The sequence below is a fragment of the Molothrus ater genome, chromosome 22 (assembly GCF_012460135.2).
Source record: "Molothrus ater isolate BHLD 08-10-18 breed brown headed cowbird chromosome 22, BPBGC_Mater_1.1, whole genome shotgun sequence".
NCBI lineage: Eukaryota > Metazoa > Chordata > Aves > Passeriformes > Icteridae > Molothrus > Molothrus ater.
The window spans coordinates 2,262,615-2,279,650 of NC_050499.2; the positions used below are offsets into that span (position 1 = coordinate 2,262,615).

The 17,036-nt window shown below is 54.9% G+C and overlaps 1 protein-coding gene across 1 annotated transcript; it reads left to right on the top strand.

The window, feature by feature from the left end:
• Positions 1 to 666: 666 nt before the first annotated feature.
• Positions 667 to 11,702, top strand: SLC37A2 (solute carrier family 37 member 2). Its single transcript, XM_036397564.1, is given in 19 exon segments — positions 667 to 754; positions 2,921 to 3,002; positions 3,110 to 3,197; positions 3,557 to 3,635; positions 3,821 to 3,956; positions 5,058 to 5,134; positions 5,229 to 5,395; positions 5,776 to 5,813; positions 6,035 to 6,117; positions 6,119 to 6,215; positions 6,342 to 6,432; positions 6,510 to 6,572; positions 7,079 to 7,164; positions 7,982 to 8,030; positions 8,322 to 8,395; positions 8,862 to 8,940; positions 9,017 to 9,114; positions 10,061 to 10,125; positions 11,461 to 11,702. Coding segments are annotated over 19 exon segments (1,527 nt in total). The 5' UTR covers positions 667 to 695; the 3' UTR covers positions 11,477 to 11,702.
• Positions 11,703 to 17,036: the final 5,334 nt, after the last annotated feature.

Below are 17,036 nucleotides of genomic sequence, written 5' to 3' on the forward strand. Positions count from 1 at the left end.
AAGCAAAGGGCTTCTTGCAGCTGATTTCAGCTTTAGGTCAGCTAAGGACAGCTCAGCAGTTCCTTGGAACTGCTGAGATGAGACCTTGGAACTGCAGGGCCTGAGCAGTTCCCCAAGGAACTTGTTCAGGCCCTGGAGACCCCTGTTCCTACCTCTCTGGAGTGATCCCCAAGGGGGCTGTGGGCTGATTGCTGCTCCTCATCCTCAATCTGCCCCTACCAAGATAAATTGGATACTTTGAGAGGGGGTGGGAGGAGAGGACTCCCGACATTCCTGGCAATAACCTGAACCATGTCTGGGGTAGCTCAGTCACCCTCAGCGCAGTGAAGCCTCTTCGGGGGTTGCTGGGATGGGAGTGGAAAAGTTAAATCCAGGGTTTTTTTCTGCTGGAAATAGAGCATCTGGGGCAGCTCCCAAAGCCCCGGGGCCATACGAAAAGGGCTGCTCGGTCCCGTCGGGGCTGTGCCGCCTCCCACGGCCCAGCGCGGCCGTTCCCTCGTTCCAGCCGGCTTTGGAGGCGATGTTTGTTTTAGAGGCAGCGAGGACAGCCCGGTTCACCCCTCGCGGCCGAGGAACCGGGGCCGTGCCCGGGCAGGGCCGGGGCGGGACCGGGGCCGGCGGGGCGGGAGCGGCGGCCCCGGGGGCGGTGAAAAGGAGCCGGGGGTGCCCGAGCGCCGCCGCTGCCGCCGCCCGCCATGAGGGCAGCGCTCGCCCCCGGGGTCCGCCTGCTCCGCGCCCTGCCCCGGGACAGCCGGTGAGCGGGGAGGGGGGACGGGAGCGGGGCTGGCCCGGGATATGGGGACCGGCACCGGGAGCGGGGCTGGCCCGGGATATGGGGACCGGCACCGGGAGCGGGGCTGGCTCGGGATATGGGGACCGGCACCGGGAGCGGGGCTGGTCCGGGATATGGGGACCGGCACCGGGAGCGGGGCTGGCTCGGGATATGGGGACCTGGAGCGGAGCTGGCACTGGACATAGGGACCGGGAGCAGGACTGGCTCTGGATATAGGAACCGGGAGCGGGGCTGCCATTGGATATAGGGACCGGGAGCGGGATCGGGACTGGCCCTGGCCATAGGGACCGGGATCAGGACTTGCTCTGGATATAGGGACCGGAGTTGGGAATGGCTCTATATATAGGGACCGGGAGCGGAACTGGCCCTGGATATAGGGACTGGCACTGGGAGCGGGACTGGCTCTGGATATATGCACTTCTGGATATAGGGACCAGGATCGGGGCTGGCGCTGTTGATAGGGATCAGGACTGGTCCTGGACATAGGGACTGTCACCGGGATCGAGATGAACCGGGATAGGGACTGGCATCGGACAGGGAGGGTGTCGGCACCGGGACAGGGACGGTCTCTGGAATGGGGCTCACTCTTCCGTGGGCCAGCAGTGGAACAGAGACTGGCCCTGGACATTGGAGCCGACACCAGCATGGGGACCAGACCTGGCGCAGGGATAGCCCCGGGTTAGGGAGGAGGGGGTGTCATTCCACCCGGGACTGGCAGTGGAACCGGGACAGAGCCTGGCCCTGGGCACAGGGACTGGCACTGGGATGGAGACTGGCCCAGACCAGCGTGGGGCCAGCCCTGGGACCAGCACCGGACTGGAGACCACTTGTCTGGGGACTGACACGGGATGAGAGGTCATTCCCCAGGGCCCAGCATTGCCCTCCGGCACTGGACCCAGCTGGGATCAGCCCACACTGACTGCAGCCCAGGGACTCGGCCTGGGGAGGGGGAACCTCGGGATGGGCAGCAGGACCTGCCAGCCTCCAGATGTCTCAGGCCCTCACACTCAAAATTCAGTGGGATGTGGCCAAAACAGAGACTTTGCCTCCTGCCTTCTCTTTTGACAAGGTGATGGGACTGCTGCCCATTTAATTTCAAGAAATAGTTGGATTTTTTGGAAGCCCATTGCCAGACACCCCCCCTGCTTTTCCATCTGCTGGAATTTTCCCTGCCAGAACACGAAGGGTAAAAAGAAAAAAGAAAAGAAAAAACCCGACACCCGAGTGTCTGGCCCAGGGGGGCGCTGCGTGTGAACTTTATCTTCCCCTTTCCTACCGTGGCCTCTCTGCTCCTCTTGTATCAGCCCTGCAGTCACTAGCAGTGATTTTGGGCGGTTTATTCATTTTTTGGGGTGGGAAGCAGCAGTTTCTCAGCCACAGTGCAGCTTTGGAGCCGGCACCCCAGCACAGGGAGCTGCCTTGGATTTGCAGGACACCCGTCACTGCTGCAGCTCCAGGGAGAAGTGAAACTGCAAAGAGGAGCAGAATGGGCCAAAACCGCCGAAGGAAAGGTTGTTTTTTTCTAAACTTGGAGCAACCCCGTGACATGTCTGTGTGCTGCAGCTGCCCCTGACTACTTGCATCCTCTGTGCTGCCATAAAACCCTTCCTGAAGGCAGGAGATCTCCTTCAGAGATACTCATCTTGCTCCAGAGAGTGCTAGATCCTGCTTGGGATTCTCCAGGCTTTATTTGTTGGCTTTGATGGGTGCAGCATCCCCGTTTTCTGAGCCCAGACTCCCCCTTTCCCTGTGTTTAATCCAAGCAAAGGGGATGAAATGGCTTTTTGGTGGAGGAAGGGGAGCTGGTATTGCCCCCTGCTTTTTTTTCCAGCTTATCTTTGATTAGCCCTGGGAGTGATGATGAATCAGCACAGTTTCCACTTGTGACACCAGGAAGACACTTGTTCACCCTGTGTTTCGGTGGGATGTGACTGCTTGAGGAGGTGGAAACACTGCTTCATGTTCCCCACAAAACTCAGCTGATCTTTTTAGGTCACATCCTGGGCTTTTTTGGGGGGAGTCTGCTCACTTCCTGACCAGCTCAGCTGTGCTGGTTCAGGTCACCAATCCAGTAGAAGAGTCCCCAGTCCCACAGACCCTGAGCTCTCTGCTTCCTTCCTCCCCCAGCTATCGGGGACTGACTCTGGTGCTGACCTTCCTCTCCTACACCAGCTACCACCTCTCCCGAAAACCCATCAGCATCGTCAAGGTGAGCTCCAGCCTCGCCCCTGCCGTGGGACAGGGAACCTGGAGAGGGCACATGGGGAGGGGGTGCTGACAGCACTTTGATTTCATCCCCTCTCTCTCTCCCTGCAGAGCCAGCTGCACCTCAACTGCTCAGCCTTGGGCCCGAACCCCCACAATGACTCCAACAGCACCACATGGTGCAGCTGGGCCCCCTTTGGTAAGGCTGAGCCCCTCCAGGCACCCCAAAACCCACAGCTGTGGCAGCTGAGTTGGGCTGCCCCCATTCCCTAACACCAGGTCATGGCCAGGGTTTGGCAGGGAGCCAGCTGCTCATTAGGCGCCCGGAGGTAATTAAGTGATGAAGATCTGTCCCATGCCCCTGGGCCAAAGGGCAGCAGCAGGTGGTGAAGTCCAGGACAGGACCAGGTCCCAGTGCTGATGGCACCTGGCCATGCCCCCAGAAGCTCCCATGGGGACCAGGCTTTCGGGAATGAGGGACAAGACCAAGCCATCAGCCACGGGGAGGGGACACAAAATGGAGGCCAGGCTGAGGTGGCCCTAATATTTGTTTTCCAGATGGGGACAACTACAAGGAACTTTTTGGGGCGCTGGATAATGCCTTCCTGGTGGCCTACGCCATCGGGATGTTTATCAGGTACCCAGGGCCTTCCCTCCCACTCACCAGTTTGCTGTGGAAGCTGGTTTCCATGGGGATGGGGTTGTGCCAACAGGGAAGCAGCCAGGGATCCGCCCAGGATTCGGGAACTGGCTCTGTGTGATGATGCCCATTGCTGGCACCACCCGTGACAGCTTCTGTTGTGCTCTCCCCTCTCTCTGCAGCGGCATTTTTGGGGAGCGCCTCCCCCTGCGCTATTACCTGTCAGGGGGGATGGTGCTGAGCGGGCTCTTCACCGCCCTCTTCGGCCTCGGCTACTTCTGGGACATCCACGTCCTCTGGTACTTCATCATCGTGCAGGTGTGTTGTGCTGGAGGATGCCTCTCGGGTTTTGGTTGTTGATTGCTGCCCTGAGATGTGCAGGATGTCTCTGTTTCGGCCCGGGCATCTGAAGAAAGAGTCAGAGCTCTTCAGTTTTCAGTCTTGAAGTTGTTTACTAATTCTTATCTATAAAATTTTCTTTCTGCCCAGCCGAGATCTGCTCAGCAGGGCAGCCACAGGCACTCTGACCACCCCTGAGGTGGTGTTGTCCTTTTATACTACAAACTACATAAAACATATTTACACTTAATTCCCAATACCCATCACCTATGTTAGACAGTGAGCTTCTATTCTAAATATAACATATTTACAATTACTTTCCAATACCCATTACCTATGTTAGACAGTGAGTTTCTACTCTAAACCAATCCCAAAGTGCCAACATCACTGCAGAAAATGGAGACCAAGAAGAAGAAGAAAGGCTAGACATGCCCAAGTTCCTCCATCTTGTCCCCATAACCCCCATACCAAAAATCCTAAAATCTACAGTTTCACCCTGTGATAATTTTACAATTGTACTATTTAAACTTCTGTGACTTTCAGGTCCTCATACAAAGTTGGCAACTTGCTCCAGGCGTCAAAATCAAATCCCCAGGTGCTCTGGGCTGTGTGCCAGGGTCTCTGAGCTCCCCGGTGGGGTCCTTGGCAGCTCTGGACACCCGGAGGGATGCACTGAGTTCTGACAGATGCCCAGGCTTTACCTCCGTGGCCTCATCCCAGATTTTTCAGTGGCCTTCAGGGGCTGGGGTGGCCCAGTTTCTGAGCAGGGCAGCCCTGAGCATTTCCTCTCCCCACAAAACCTGGCTGTGCGTGGCGTGGGCGTCGAAACCGCCGGGCGTGCCTGGCTCTGATTGGCGCGGGCAGCTGGTTTGGCAACAGCAGCCACTCCCAGTTCAGCCATGGCAGCGATGCAAACGGCCCTAGGACTGCCCCAGCAGGGAAAAATCCAAACAAACCAAGTGTTTTCTTAGCAGCTTTGGATAGGGGTGGCTATTTTCAAGCCCAATTGCCCAAAGCAGTGCAGGACTCCTTGGCTGTGCTCAGTGCTTGCTGGGTGATGCTCCCATCTCTTTCTCGCAGGTCTGCAATGGGCTGGTGCAGACCACAGGCTGGCCTGCTGTCGTGGCGTGCGTTGGAAACTGGTTTGGCAAAGGAAAGTGAGTTTTCCTCCTCTGTGTCCCATGCCAGTCCTGGTCCCTGTTGACCCTGGCAGCCACCCCAGGGCCACTGACCCGGCTGTGTCCCCACCAGGAGAGGTTTGATCATGGGCATCTGGAACTCGCACACCTCCGTCGGCAACATCTTAGGGTCGCTCATCGCCGGTGCCTGGGTTTCCTCTGCCTGGGGCCTGTCCTTTGTTGTGCCTGGCATCATCATCGCCGTCGTGGGCGTCATCTGCTTCTTCTTCCTCGTGGAGTGTGAGTGTTGTCATCTGGGGCACAACAGACAACCAGTATAATAGATACAATTTTCCACCTTGCCCATCTCTAAGCATTTTTGGCAATCCCAAATACTTATTTCTAACCTGTGGCTGGCAGGGATGTGGATCTGACCGCCATGGGGATGTTCAGCATCACTGGGGTTGTCCAGGCAGGCTCATCCCCCATACCAGTCACTCCTCTGGGCCTGTCTTTCTAGGAAATATCAGGGGAGTCTTTTGGGTTTTTACTGGGGAAGAGGGAACCCGGAGATGCAGCCTAGACCTGGGGGTTCCCAGCCCCTGTGAGATGCTGGAGGGACAGCAGGAGGAGTGGGGTTGCTCCAGGCTCTCCTCACAGGGTGTTCTTTCTCCCTGCAGATCCTGAGGATGTTGACTGCAATCCACCTCTGCATCACGTGAGTGGTGCCGATTCCCAAGGGGCCTGTCCTGGGCTGGGTGACACAACTGGGTCAGCAGGTTGGAACAGCAGGAATTAGAGCAATGTTCAGTTGTCACAGGGGATGGCTGTTGCTCTTCCACTGGGAGCATCCTCTGGGTCATGCCCCAGCAGCAGAGCCAATGTTTCAGCCTCCTCCAGCCATGACAGCCACATCTGCTGCTTTTGGCTTGATTTTAGATGGCTGCTGATGAGAATCCTGGAGGAGTGACCATCAGTGAGAAGGATCCTGAAGCAGTCATCTCCAACGAGGGCCCACTCAGCCTCTCAGGGCCAGAGCAGTGTGGATCACTCCAAGAGCCCCAAGGAGCCAGCTGAGGAGCCTGAAGCCATCAGCTTCTTTGGGGCACTTCGGATACCTGTGAGTGCTGGGATGGAGGAAAGAGCAAAGCCAGAGCAGCTCAGGGCAACCACAGGGCAGAAAATGGGAAAACCCCACTATCCAGAGGAGGTTGGGCTTCTCTGATGTCCCCTCCTCTCCTCCCAGGGCGTGGTGGAGTTCTCCCTGTGCCTGCTCTTTGCCAAGCTGGTGAGCTACACCTTCCTGTACTGGCTGCCCCTCTACATTGTCAACGTTGGTGAGTTTTGGGGACAGTGAGGTGAGAGTGAGCCTTGCAAGGGGAGCATCTCCTCACCCCTCTCCTCTCTCCCACAGCTCATTTTGGTGCCAAGGAAGCCGGGGACCTGTCCACCCTCTTTGATGTCGGGGGTATTTTAGGTTCGTCAACACACTGGGGTGGAGGGGGTGGATCAGGGATGATTTAGGGACAATCCTGGCCTTGACCAGCCTTGGCTGGTCCTCCCCACAGGCAACACCATCTCTTTCCCCCAGGAGTTTTATTCAGTGTTCACAGCACTCAGCAGGCAGCAAATGCCCCTCCATTTTATTTTGGCATCCATTTGTTTTGCCAACCATCACAGCCTCTTTCCATCATTGCCATCACAGCCTCTTTCCTCAGGTCTTGCTTGCTCAGGCAATCCTTTTCCTACAGTTTGCAAGCATGGAAGAGACCATAGTGGGAGGAAGTGCTGAGAAACCATCTGCAGGGAGGAAGTGGAAGGGATAAATCAAAGCTCTTCACTCTGATATTATTATGTTTAACCTTGGGGGCATACTGGTCAGAAGATGGGGGATGAAAGAGCATCACGTTGATTTTGGGCTGAGTCAGGGCAAATCTCTGCCTTTGGGGTGGTGTGAGTGACACCTGGGACTCTTCCTTGTAGGGGGGATCTTCGCTGGCCTCATCTCTGACTACACTGGCGGCAGAGCCACCACGTGCTGCGTGATGCTGGTGGTGGCTGCTCCCATGGTGAGCTGTCACATGGGCTCCAAACCCATCATGAGGCTTTCCTCTGCTCCGGCTCCTTTGAGTCACAGCTGCCTTCCCCTTCCCAAACTCTGGGATGAGCTGGTCACGCGTCTGGCTGGGATGAGAGCTGGGATTGATTCACGTGCCCAGATGTTCCTGGGAAGGATGTCCAGCTCTAGGGGCTGGGGAGGGATTGCAGAGACCTTGACAACTAAAAATACCCTGTAGGTTTTTCCATCCTGCCATAACTCTGCCCAAAGCCTCAGGGGTCCCACTGAGCCCGTCCAGCTTTTGTCTCTTTGATTTTCATCCCAAAAGCTCCCGTGCCAGGGGCCTCACGCTCCACTGGAACTTGGCCTGGACGTCCTTCCCAGGCACCTGCACAGAGCTCATCTGGCTTTGCTTCCACAACATGGCTAATTAGCTGCAATCCAGTCCTGGCTGGCTCTGGGGTGGGAGCCTCTCCTGCTGAAGGGGCTGGCACGTGCTGGGAAGCAGAGGGGCTACGTCACACCCACGGCCCCGGGAGCACCGTTGGGGCAAATTATGTCTGGCTGCAGCTGTGGGACGTGGCAGAGCCTCCCTGGCCATAAATCGTGGCAGCACCTCTGTTGGCCAGCTGCCAGGTATTTCATCATGCCAGTGGGATGCAGAGGTCAGGGGTGCAGTCAGCCCCCCATCCCAGCTGGTGCTTGGCACGAGCAGTAATTCAGGTCCCCACATTCTCCATCCCATTCCCAGGGTACTGCTGCAAGGAAAACGCTTGGTAAAACAGCTGGAGTAGCCATAACTGGTTCACCTTGTGTCTCTTTTCCAGCTGTTCCTGTATAACCATGTGGGTCAGAATGGCATTGGTGTATCCGTAGGTAAGGAGCTCCATGGTGCAGCTTGGTGCTGTCGCTGAAGTGGTGATGGAAGACACTGAGGATTCACCTGCCTTTATTCCTCCTCTTGAGCCAGGCCCCAGGCTGAATCTGGGGGAGGGTGGTGTTGGATGGGTGTTCACTGCCTGCTGGGTGAGGTCCTCATGGGCAAATGGAGGTGCACAGGAGATGGATGTGTGGGACAGCAGTCCACACATGGGGTGGGGATGATGGATCCAATGTCCTGCTGCTCCTTGCCCCTAAAGATTTAATCTCTTCCTGGGTACCCTGCAGCGATGCTGATCATCTGTGGAGCTCTGGTCAACGGGCCCTACGCGCTCATCACGACAGCGGTGTCGGCAGATTTGGTAAGAGGTGAACCTCAGACCCTGCCACGCTGCCCCTGCACACCCAGAGGCTGTTCCCTTTTTCCCAGAGGAATTTTGCTGGATTTTTGCACTTTGCCTTTGTTTTCCAATGCCTCCAAAGCCCAGTGGAGAAGGGCAGAGCTGTCACTGGTGCTGCACTCTGCACCCTCCCTTAACACAAGGGTTTTTCCTGTTGCTTTTTCACGTTGGCCACATGACTGTGTTTCAGCTTTGCTGTGTCTCCCTCTGAGCACAAGCCGAGTGGAAATATTTGGTGGCAGATCCCCTGGGAATTTCTACCTGCTGTTGGGTTTGGCTGCAGGCAGCATTTGAGTTTGGTCTTCCCGTCTGTGGCTGGGTCTGACACATGGAAATTGCTGCCTGGGACATCAGCCTCCCTGGGAAATGCCAGCCAGCACCCCAAAGCTGCTTTTGCTCCTTATGTTTTATCTCTCCATCCTTACAGGGCACCCACGAATCTCTCAAAGGAAATGCCAAAGCCCTTTCGACCGTCACGGCCATCATCGACGGCACGGGATCTGTCGGTGTGTCCTGGGGGGTCTGGGGGTCCTGTCCCCTCTCAGGTGGGGACAGGGCTCACGTGGCTCCTGTGCCCCACAGGTGCTGCCCTGGGGCCGCTGCTGGCAGGGCTGATCTCTCCCACGGGCTGGAATAACGTGTTTTACATGCTGATAGCAGCTGATGTCCTGGCTTGTCTGGTAGGTGTCTCCTTGCAGGACTCCTTTCTCTGCCCTGGGTGTCACAGCTCCCTTTTAGCTGCCTGCTCACTGGTGGAGGGCACAGATGGTTCTCAGAAGGCATCCAGGCACAGGGTAAACTGCAAAGGCCTGTATTGGCTCTTGGTTTTCTCAGCTTTTACAGAGATGGGGTAACTGAGAGGTGTTTTAAACAGATAGTTGAGTTATTGCTTCCTCACACCAGGCACCACTTGGTTAGTTTTCTCAACTTCTACAGAGATGGGGTAACTGAGAAATGTTTTAAAATATTTTATTCTGTTATCAGTCTCAATAAATAGTGAGACACAAAAACCTCAACACCATTCCATCAGAAATGAACCTATTTCCCAGTTACAATACCTTATAAATGTTTTTCAACCTATACACGCTATTACTTTTAACACAAATATTTTTCCCCACATAGTCCTACTACAATACGTCTTTCACAATTCTAATTCTCTAAAATATTTAATCCTTCTACAAAATCATGTTTTGAAACTTATTAAAACTTATTTCTTGTTCAATCTCTCTCTCAACAATGTCATCTCTGTTCCGTAACCTTCCTAAGTCAACACACTTTATCTCAGTATTTACATACAAATTTACAAGACTGTGTAAAATTTCTATCAAGCTTTGAGAACTCTTTACAAATCTATTCCCCACAGACTCCAAACCTCTGCTCTCACTTGGCTTTTCCCAGCAACCTCCTCCTCACACAGGTTTAGTTCATATGACCTTTGCTGGGAAGAGCTGTAGAATTGACCTGCTGGTGATGGGAATACTCCTGCCAAGGCTGGAGGCTGCAGTGCCCCCATCCAGCTGTGGGATTGATCTGCTGGTGATGGGAATACTCCTGCCAAGGCTGGAGGCTGCAGTGCCCCAGCCTTGCAGCCATCCTCCACCCTTCCTTCCTTCCTTCCTCTTGCAGCTCCTTGCTCGTGTGGTGGTGAAGGAGGCCCGTGGCTGGTGTGGCCCCATGGCGAGGCAGAGAGGGTACGTAGCTGCCCCCCCGGCGCGGCCCCTGGTGCCAGGATGCCCAGGCAGGCTGTCAGTGCTGCTGCAGAAGGATGTTTGTTACCCCTTGCTGTCGCTGCTGCATCTCCGCGCGGGCATCGTGAGGCCGCCCGCCCCGTGTCCCCCGCTCCTGGGGCCACTGAGACATTTCCACCTCAAGCCAAGGCAGCACCTGGGGGATTTTAGCCACCTGCACCTCAGAAAACACTTGGGGTGCTGAACACAGTGTCCTTGTGTCTTTGTAGCTCTAGTGTGCAGCTAACAGAGTCAGTGATGGATGGGAAGTAGCTCGGTGTAAGTATCTTCACTTGAGCCTGAGGATTAAATGCAAACACAAGCCTGATCCATTCTGATTCTGAGTTTCACTTTGCAGGCTCAGCCTAGAAACAGCCGCTGCTCCAATCATTTAGAGCCGAGATCAAGATTTGAGAATCAAAAGATCAAATTGCAATGGCCAGGGAAGAGTGTGGGAGGGTGGGGGAGTGGGAGAGAGGGGGAAGAGCAAGATGTGGCTGGGCAGTCCATCCTCTCTGGCTGATTTAGCAGATACTGGCCCAGATGCCCAATCGATTGGCATTGATTAATGCACTTGAAACAACTAAATTTGTAGGCTTTGCCCACCTGTGCAACTGAGCTTGATTACACACAGCCAGGGCTGGCTAATCAGACCTGTAGGCCAATCACTGCAGCGAGTGTATAAATAATCCCCAAATCAGCACTGCCCTGGCTCTGATTGCTGCCACCACCCCCATGTGACACCTAAAGGAAGGGGCCACAGCCAGTCCTGGCAGCGGGGCTGCCACACCCCGACCCCTGCGAACATTTGGTCCCTTATGTCTTGTGTTTGCAGGTGACACACCAATAGTCTGGGCCTCGTGCTGCGGTAAGTGCAGCCCAAACCTCCTTCCCCGCCTGCCGGTGGAGGGCTGCCAGGCTCTGCTCTCTTCTGCCGGGGCTGGTGAGGGTGACAGCTGCCCTAGGGGTTGACAGCATCCGTGTCTGCACCAAACACTGCCTGGTTTCTGCTGGGGGAAGCAGCTGGCTCAGTTTGTGGCAATACTGCAACATCTTGAGGGCTTTGGGGAGTGTCTCTTGCAGAGAAGAGGCACAAACGCTGTAGGATTTTTGGGGACATTTCAGCTTTGGCCGGAGACAAAACAGTGGCTGGATCTCCTCCTGGCGCCTGCTTCTCCTCCTGGTGCTGCGGACGGGGCTGGGCTTTCCCGGCAGAGCTGTTCTCCCTCTCCATCTCCACAGCGTCCACATCCACCCCAGCCCTGGTCCCTGCCCTGAGCCCTCGCTTCTCTCCCGCAGGTTTAAGGAGTTCTGACGCGCCCCCTGCGAGCCCGGAGCGAGGACAGAGCTGGGGCACCGGGAGGGAGCCGGGCACGGCCCCAGCCCGGCCTGGGCACGGCCCCGCGGGTTTGGCACTGCCAACGTGGGTTTGATCCCAGCGGAGGAAGGGGCGAGGAGTGGTCAAAGGGCCCTGGCCAAACGCTTTTCTGGGTCAATTCTGCACCATCGGCCGTTTTATTAATAAAAACGTGTAAAATCTGTGTGGCCGCTCCGTGCCATGTCCTGAGAGGCTCGGCCAAGGCTGTGAATACCTGGGGGCAGTGATCACACCCCTCTCCTTGCTTTTCTCTTGTTTGTGAGCCTGACCCATCCAGACCCTGCTTGGTATACCAATACCCTACTTGGTATTCCAGGGTCTGGATCAGGAAGATGGTGCCAAATCACTTCAGGCACTGCCTCACCAACAAAGCACTGCTTCTTCTATGCAGGGAACATCCCTAGGCTGAGCTCAAATTAAGCTAGGCTTGCTCCTTGACTCATCCCACTGCAAAAAAAGACTAAACCCAACGTTTTTTTCTGATTATTAATATTCCAAAATCATACCACTTAGCTCCAAAAGAAGAACATGCATCAGCCCCCACGCCACGCTGAACTGTTCCCGCTCTGGCTGCTCTCGGTGCGGTGCGGGCCGCTGATCACCCTCGTCAGGCGCTCCCTAATGAGGAGCGGCCCCAGGAGGCGGCGGTGCCGCTGGTGCCAGCCCTGCCAGCTCCCCGGGCAGCCTCGGGGCTCAGAAGCCCCCGCGGTGTGAGTGACTGGAGCCAGGGCCAGCTGTGCAGCCAGCTGTGCGCTCCGGGGAGGGGTGGGGGCGACTTTGATGTGCGCGGAGCCGGGGCGCTGGGAAGCCACGGGGTGTGATTGCATCCCTTGGGATGTTTGCAGTGCCCTGGGATGTGATTGCATCCCCTGGGGTGTTTGCAGTGCCTTAGAATGTGATTCCATCCCCTGGGATGTGTTTGCAGTGCCCTTGGATGTGATTCCATCCCCTGGGATATGACTGCATGCCCTGGGATGTTCTTGCATCCCCTGGGATCTTTGCAGTCCCCTGGGATGTGTTTGCAGTTCCCTGGGATGTGATTGCATCCTCTAGGATGTGTTTGCCTCCCCTGGGATGTGATTCCATCCCCTGGGATGTGTTTGCAGTTCCCGGGGTGTGATTCCATCCCCTGGCATGTGCTTGCATCCCTTGGGATCTTTGCAGTCCCCTGGGATGTGTTTGCATCCCCTGGGGTGTGATTCCATCCCCTGGGATGTGATTCCATCTCCTGGGGTGTGTTTGCAGTTCCTGGGGTGTGATTGCATCCCCTGGGATGTGATTCCATCCTCTCACCACCTGGGGATCGCCCTGGCTCCGGGGCTCTGCCCAGCAGTGCCGGGGGCTCTGTGTGTGCCTGGGATAAATTGCAGCTCTAATTGACTTCACCTCCTTGGATCTTGACCCGAGGAGAAAACATCTGGGCCTGATGTGATTTTATTAAGTGCTGATTTCATCAGCAAAGGGAAAAAAAAGGGTGGGAGGAAAAAAAGGAGGAAACTTGCAGCCAGTTGGCGCAGCTCCCTGTAAACCTGTGGGGGTGATGGAGGATGGAGTGGCACAAGGGGATGGAGTGGCACAGGAGGATGGAGTGGTACAGGGGGCACAGGGGGATGGAGTGGCACAGAGGGATGGAGTGGCACAGGGGGCACAGGAGGATGGAGTGGCACAGGGGGCACAGGGGGATGGAGTGGCACAGAGGGATGGAGTGGCACAGAGGGATGGAGTGGCACAGGGGGCACAGGGGGATGGAGTGGCACAGGGGGATGGAGTGGCACAGAGGGATGGAGTGGCACAGGGGGCACAGGGGGATGGAGTGGCACAAGGGGATGGAGTGGCACAGGGGTCAGGCAGCCTGGAGAGTGGCAGCTGCAGGTTTGAGGTGGCCAAGCAGTGATGGCCTTCAATCCCCTCCTCTCTGATTGGTTGATGCTCAATGGGCCTTGGGATAAAAAGCAGGAAAAGTGATGGAGCAGGCAGAGAAAAACAAAATCCCCAATCGCCCTTTTTCCCAGGAAAACATCGATCCCACAGGGCTAAACCCTGATGGAGCCACAGGGAGAGGTCACTGCAGGGTCTGTCCCCAGCACAGCCTCGGGGTGACCCTGCAGTGTCCCCAGGCTCGTGGCACACGTGGCCTCTGTGGGCACAAGGACCTTGCTGCTGCAGGGATCCATGAGCTGGGTGAGAAGGCCCTGTCAGTGCAGTGTGATGGAGCTTTCACACTGCTGGGTGACCTGATGCCATCCTCCTGGGGAGAGGGGCCTCAAAATACCCCTTAAGTCCTGTAAGTCCTGACGCACATAGGGGCTTATTGGTTTGGGAATTTCTCCCCCCTTTCTTTCTTTCTTTTTGGTTTTTTTTTTTTTTTTTTTTTTATGCTTTCCCCCCTCCTGCTTGTTCTTTCAGCTGCTTACAATCTTTCTGGGACAAATTTAGGCCTGGGCCGTGTCCCACTTCTCTTTGGAAAGTCTGAACAGCCTTGGCTCCACTGCCAGGAGCGAGGAGAAAGGGCACACAGCCCATGGCAGTTTCAAACTTAAAATTAAAGGAGCCAAATGCCAAAGAAAACTCCAGATCTCTCTGAGCTTTGGAATTGAAGGGTGAGTGGGAAGGCAGAGAGGGGATCCCCTGGGTTTGGCTTAGCCAAAAAAACTGTTTAAATGGAGCTGAGCTCCTCTGGGAGGAATCTGGAGGACAACTCACCTTGTTCCTCCTCTGCTGGATAAGGGGCTGCTGCTTTTCCTGTGCCATGAGCCCCTTTGGCCCTGCCCTGAGAGCATGGACACGTGTCCACCTCTGTCCTGTGGTGGGACAAATCCCACCCCAAACGGGCTCTTCAGGTTTGGTAAATGCAGTGTTTGGGTTTTTCTGTGGGTGACCCCACAGTCCCCCAGCACAGCAATGCCATCCCCCAGGAGGAGGCAGATGGGCAAGAGGCTGCTCAGATTTTGAGGAATGCTGCTGGTCTGCTGGGAAGGTGAAGAGGTGGCTGGGGCACGCTCTCTAATTACCTATGCAAGGAGCAGCTGGCAAAGGCTGAAGGGCTTTTTAATTAGCAGCCAAAGGCAAATCAGGATCCAGCAGCAGGGAAGCTGAAGTCAGCAAAGCCAAGGTGGAAATCTGAGGGCAGTTTTTCCAGTGAGGGTAATTAAGTGCCAGCAGAGAGCAGCGTGAGACATGAGGAATTGCCGTCATTCAAGGACCTTAAATCAAGGAGAGGAGTCTCCCCTGCAGACACTCCTGCTCCGTCCATCTCTGCTTTGGCACTGCTCCCTGCCCTCCCCAGGGAGGAGGGAGCAGCTGCCCTCAGGCTGGTGAGCCTGGCACAGCCTGGGCATCCTGGTGCAGGGGCATCCCTGCTCATTTCTAACAAGCCAGGCAGAGAATTCAGGGAGAAAAAAGGGCTGCTCTTCCCCCTGACCTGAAAGCAGCCAGCCTGCCCCCATCCTGGCACACAGCAGCTTTCTTGCACTGAGGTTCAGGCTGATTTTCTGCCTGCACCTCGGGACATGGTTCTCTGGTCCTGCAGGGGGAAGGCTGGATCAGCTTGGGCTGGAGCAGGGCTCCTTGGCTTTAACATCCTCTGAGGTCCCAAAATCCTCACCTGCAAGTGAGAGGTTGGGGTTTCAGGCAAACCTGCCCTCCTGTGGCATGTTAATTCCAAAATAAAGGCTCAGGCTGCTAGATGGAGGCAGATGTGCTGGAAGGGATTATCCTCCAGGAGTTGGAGCTTTGGGATGTGGATGGAAGCAAAAAAATCACCGTTTGGGGCTGGTTGGGAAGCAGCTCTGGCTCATACCAATTCCTTGACGTGGTCCTTCCTGTTCCAAAAATAAACAGGAACCGTTTGGAAAGCCCCTGTGTGGGGAGGAGCAGAACTCCCCAGAATAAATAAATACACAGAGAGCCCGGGCTGAGTTCATCCAGCTGGTGGCTCCCCACTGCCAGGGGCTGTGAAGGATGAGGATGAAGCTCAGAATGTCTCAGTGGGGGTGAGAGCACGTGAGGCTTTCTCCAGTTAATGGGGTTTTTGAGAAAATGCTGAAATGACCTCCTTGAGCAGGAGCTACTGTGTCTGTCTTGCAGCATGGCTTTCTGCTCTCCCCAAAATAACTGCTGCTCTATCAGCCTTTCATCTCCTTTTAGTCACAAACAGTTAAGGGGACAGAAAAAGCCCTTATTTGGGTTTAATTACAGCACAAAATGGGGGGAAGTTTCACATTTCTGCTGTTAGGGTTGGGTTTTTTGTGCCCCAGCTGCTTTTGCTGTGGTTTCCCTCCCATTTGCTGGACTGAAGCCCTGGTGAAACTGTGGCCTCACTGAGGCTCCCAAATCATCCCACAAACACAGGGATAACAACCCAGCAGGCACAGAGCTGGAGCTGCCAGAGAAACTCCATGTTCATTAATGTTATTAACACAATGAATTAAATATGAATTTTATTTCAGGTGTAACATCAAAATCACCAGGAGACCTCAATGTGTTTGTGCTGCATAAATGTTCAGCATTTCCTCAACACACTCCCTTGTCATGGGCTTCAGAACAAGAAGGGATTGAGCATGGCTGCTGTTTGGAAAGCAGAGATGCCTCTTCTCTGCTTTTTTTGGGACTGTTCTTAATGTTGTAGCTGACTGAGTCACTGCTCTGGGGTGCTGGGGCATTTTCTGCCAGGGAAGCATCACCTCTACGCCCACTGGCTCTGCCTTATCAATCTTTCATGTCCTGAAAGCTCTGCTTGGTGACTGACAGCTGTCAGGACAGGGCTGGAAAATGACAGTGGGTTCTTTAATTTACTGTCATCAGCTAAAAAAAAAAAATCTTTAAAATGGGGGAAAAAAAAAATCTGAATTTCTGCCCTCAAGTTTTTGGCTGTGTTGACCCTGACCCCTGCTCAGGGCTGTCTCACTTGACCTCACTCGCTGCCAGCTCAGCCATGGAAGGCTGAGCAGCTCCATCCCTGTGGGGCTGGAGAACATGAACAGTAACAGAGCCCACCTCACCCCTTTGTCACACACATCTTTTATGAAAAATCCTTTCCTTAGGGTTTTTCCTCCTGAGAAGCTGAGAGGCCTCAGGAACAAAATGCAAACAATGGTTATCTGCTGCTGTGGAATGCAACAGGTGCATCTGGGATTGGTCTCATGTGGTTGTTTCTAATTAATGGCCAATCACAGTCATCTGGCTCAGACTCTCTGTCTGAGACACAAGCTTTTGTTATCATTCCTTCCCATTCTATTCTTAGCCAGCCTTCTGATGAAATCCTTTCTTCTATTCTTTTAGTATAGTTTTAATATATCATAAAATAATAAATCAGCCTTGTGAAACATGGAGTCAGATCCGCGTCTCCTCCCTCATCCTCAGACCCCTGTGAACACCATCACAACCCTTCCCTGTGGGAGCCTCTCCCCAGTGCAGCAGGGAGGGTAAAATGGCTTCTTCCCTGCTACAAAACAGTCAGAGGATGCTCCAGGCCACCAAAAATGCTTTTCTCCTGCAA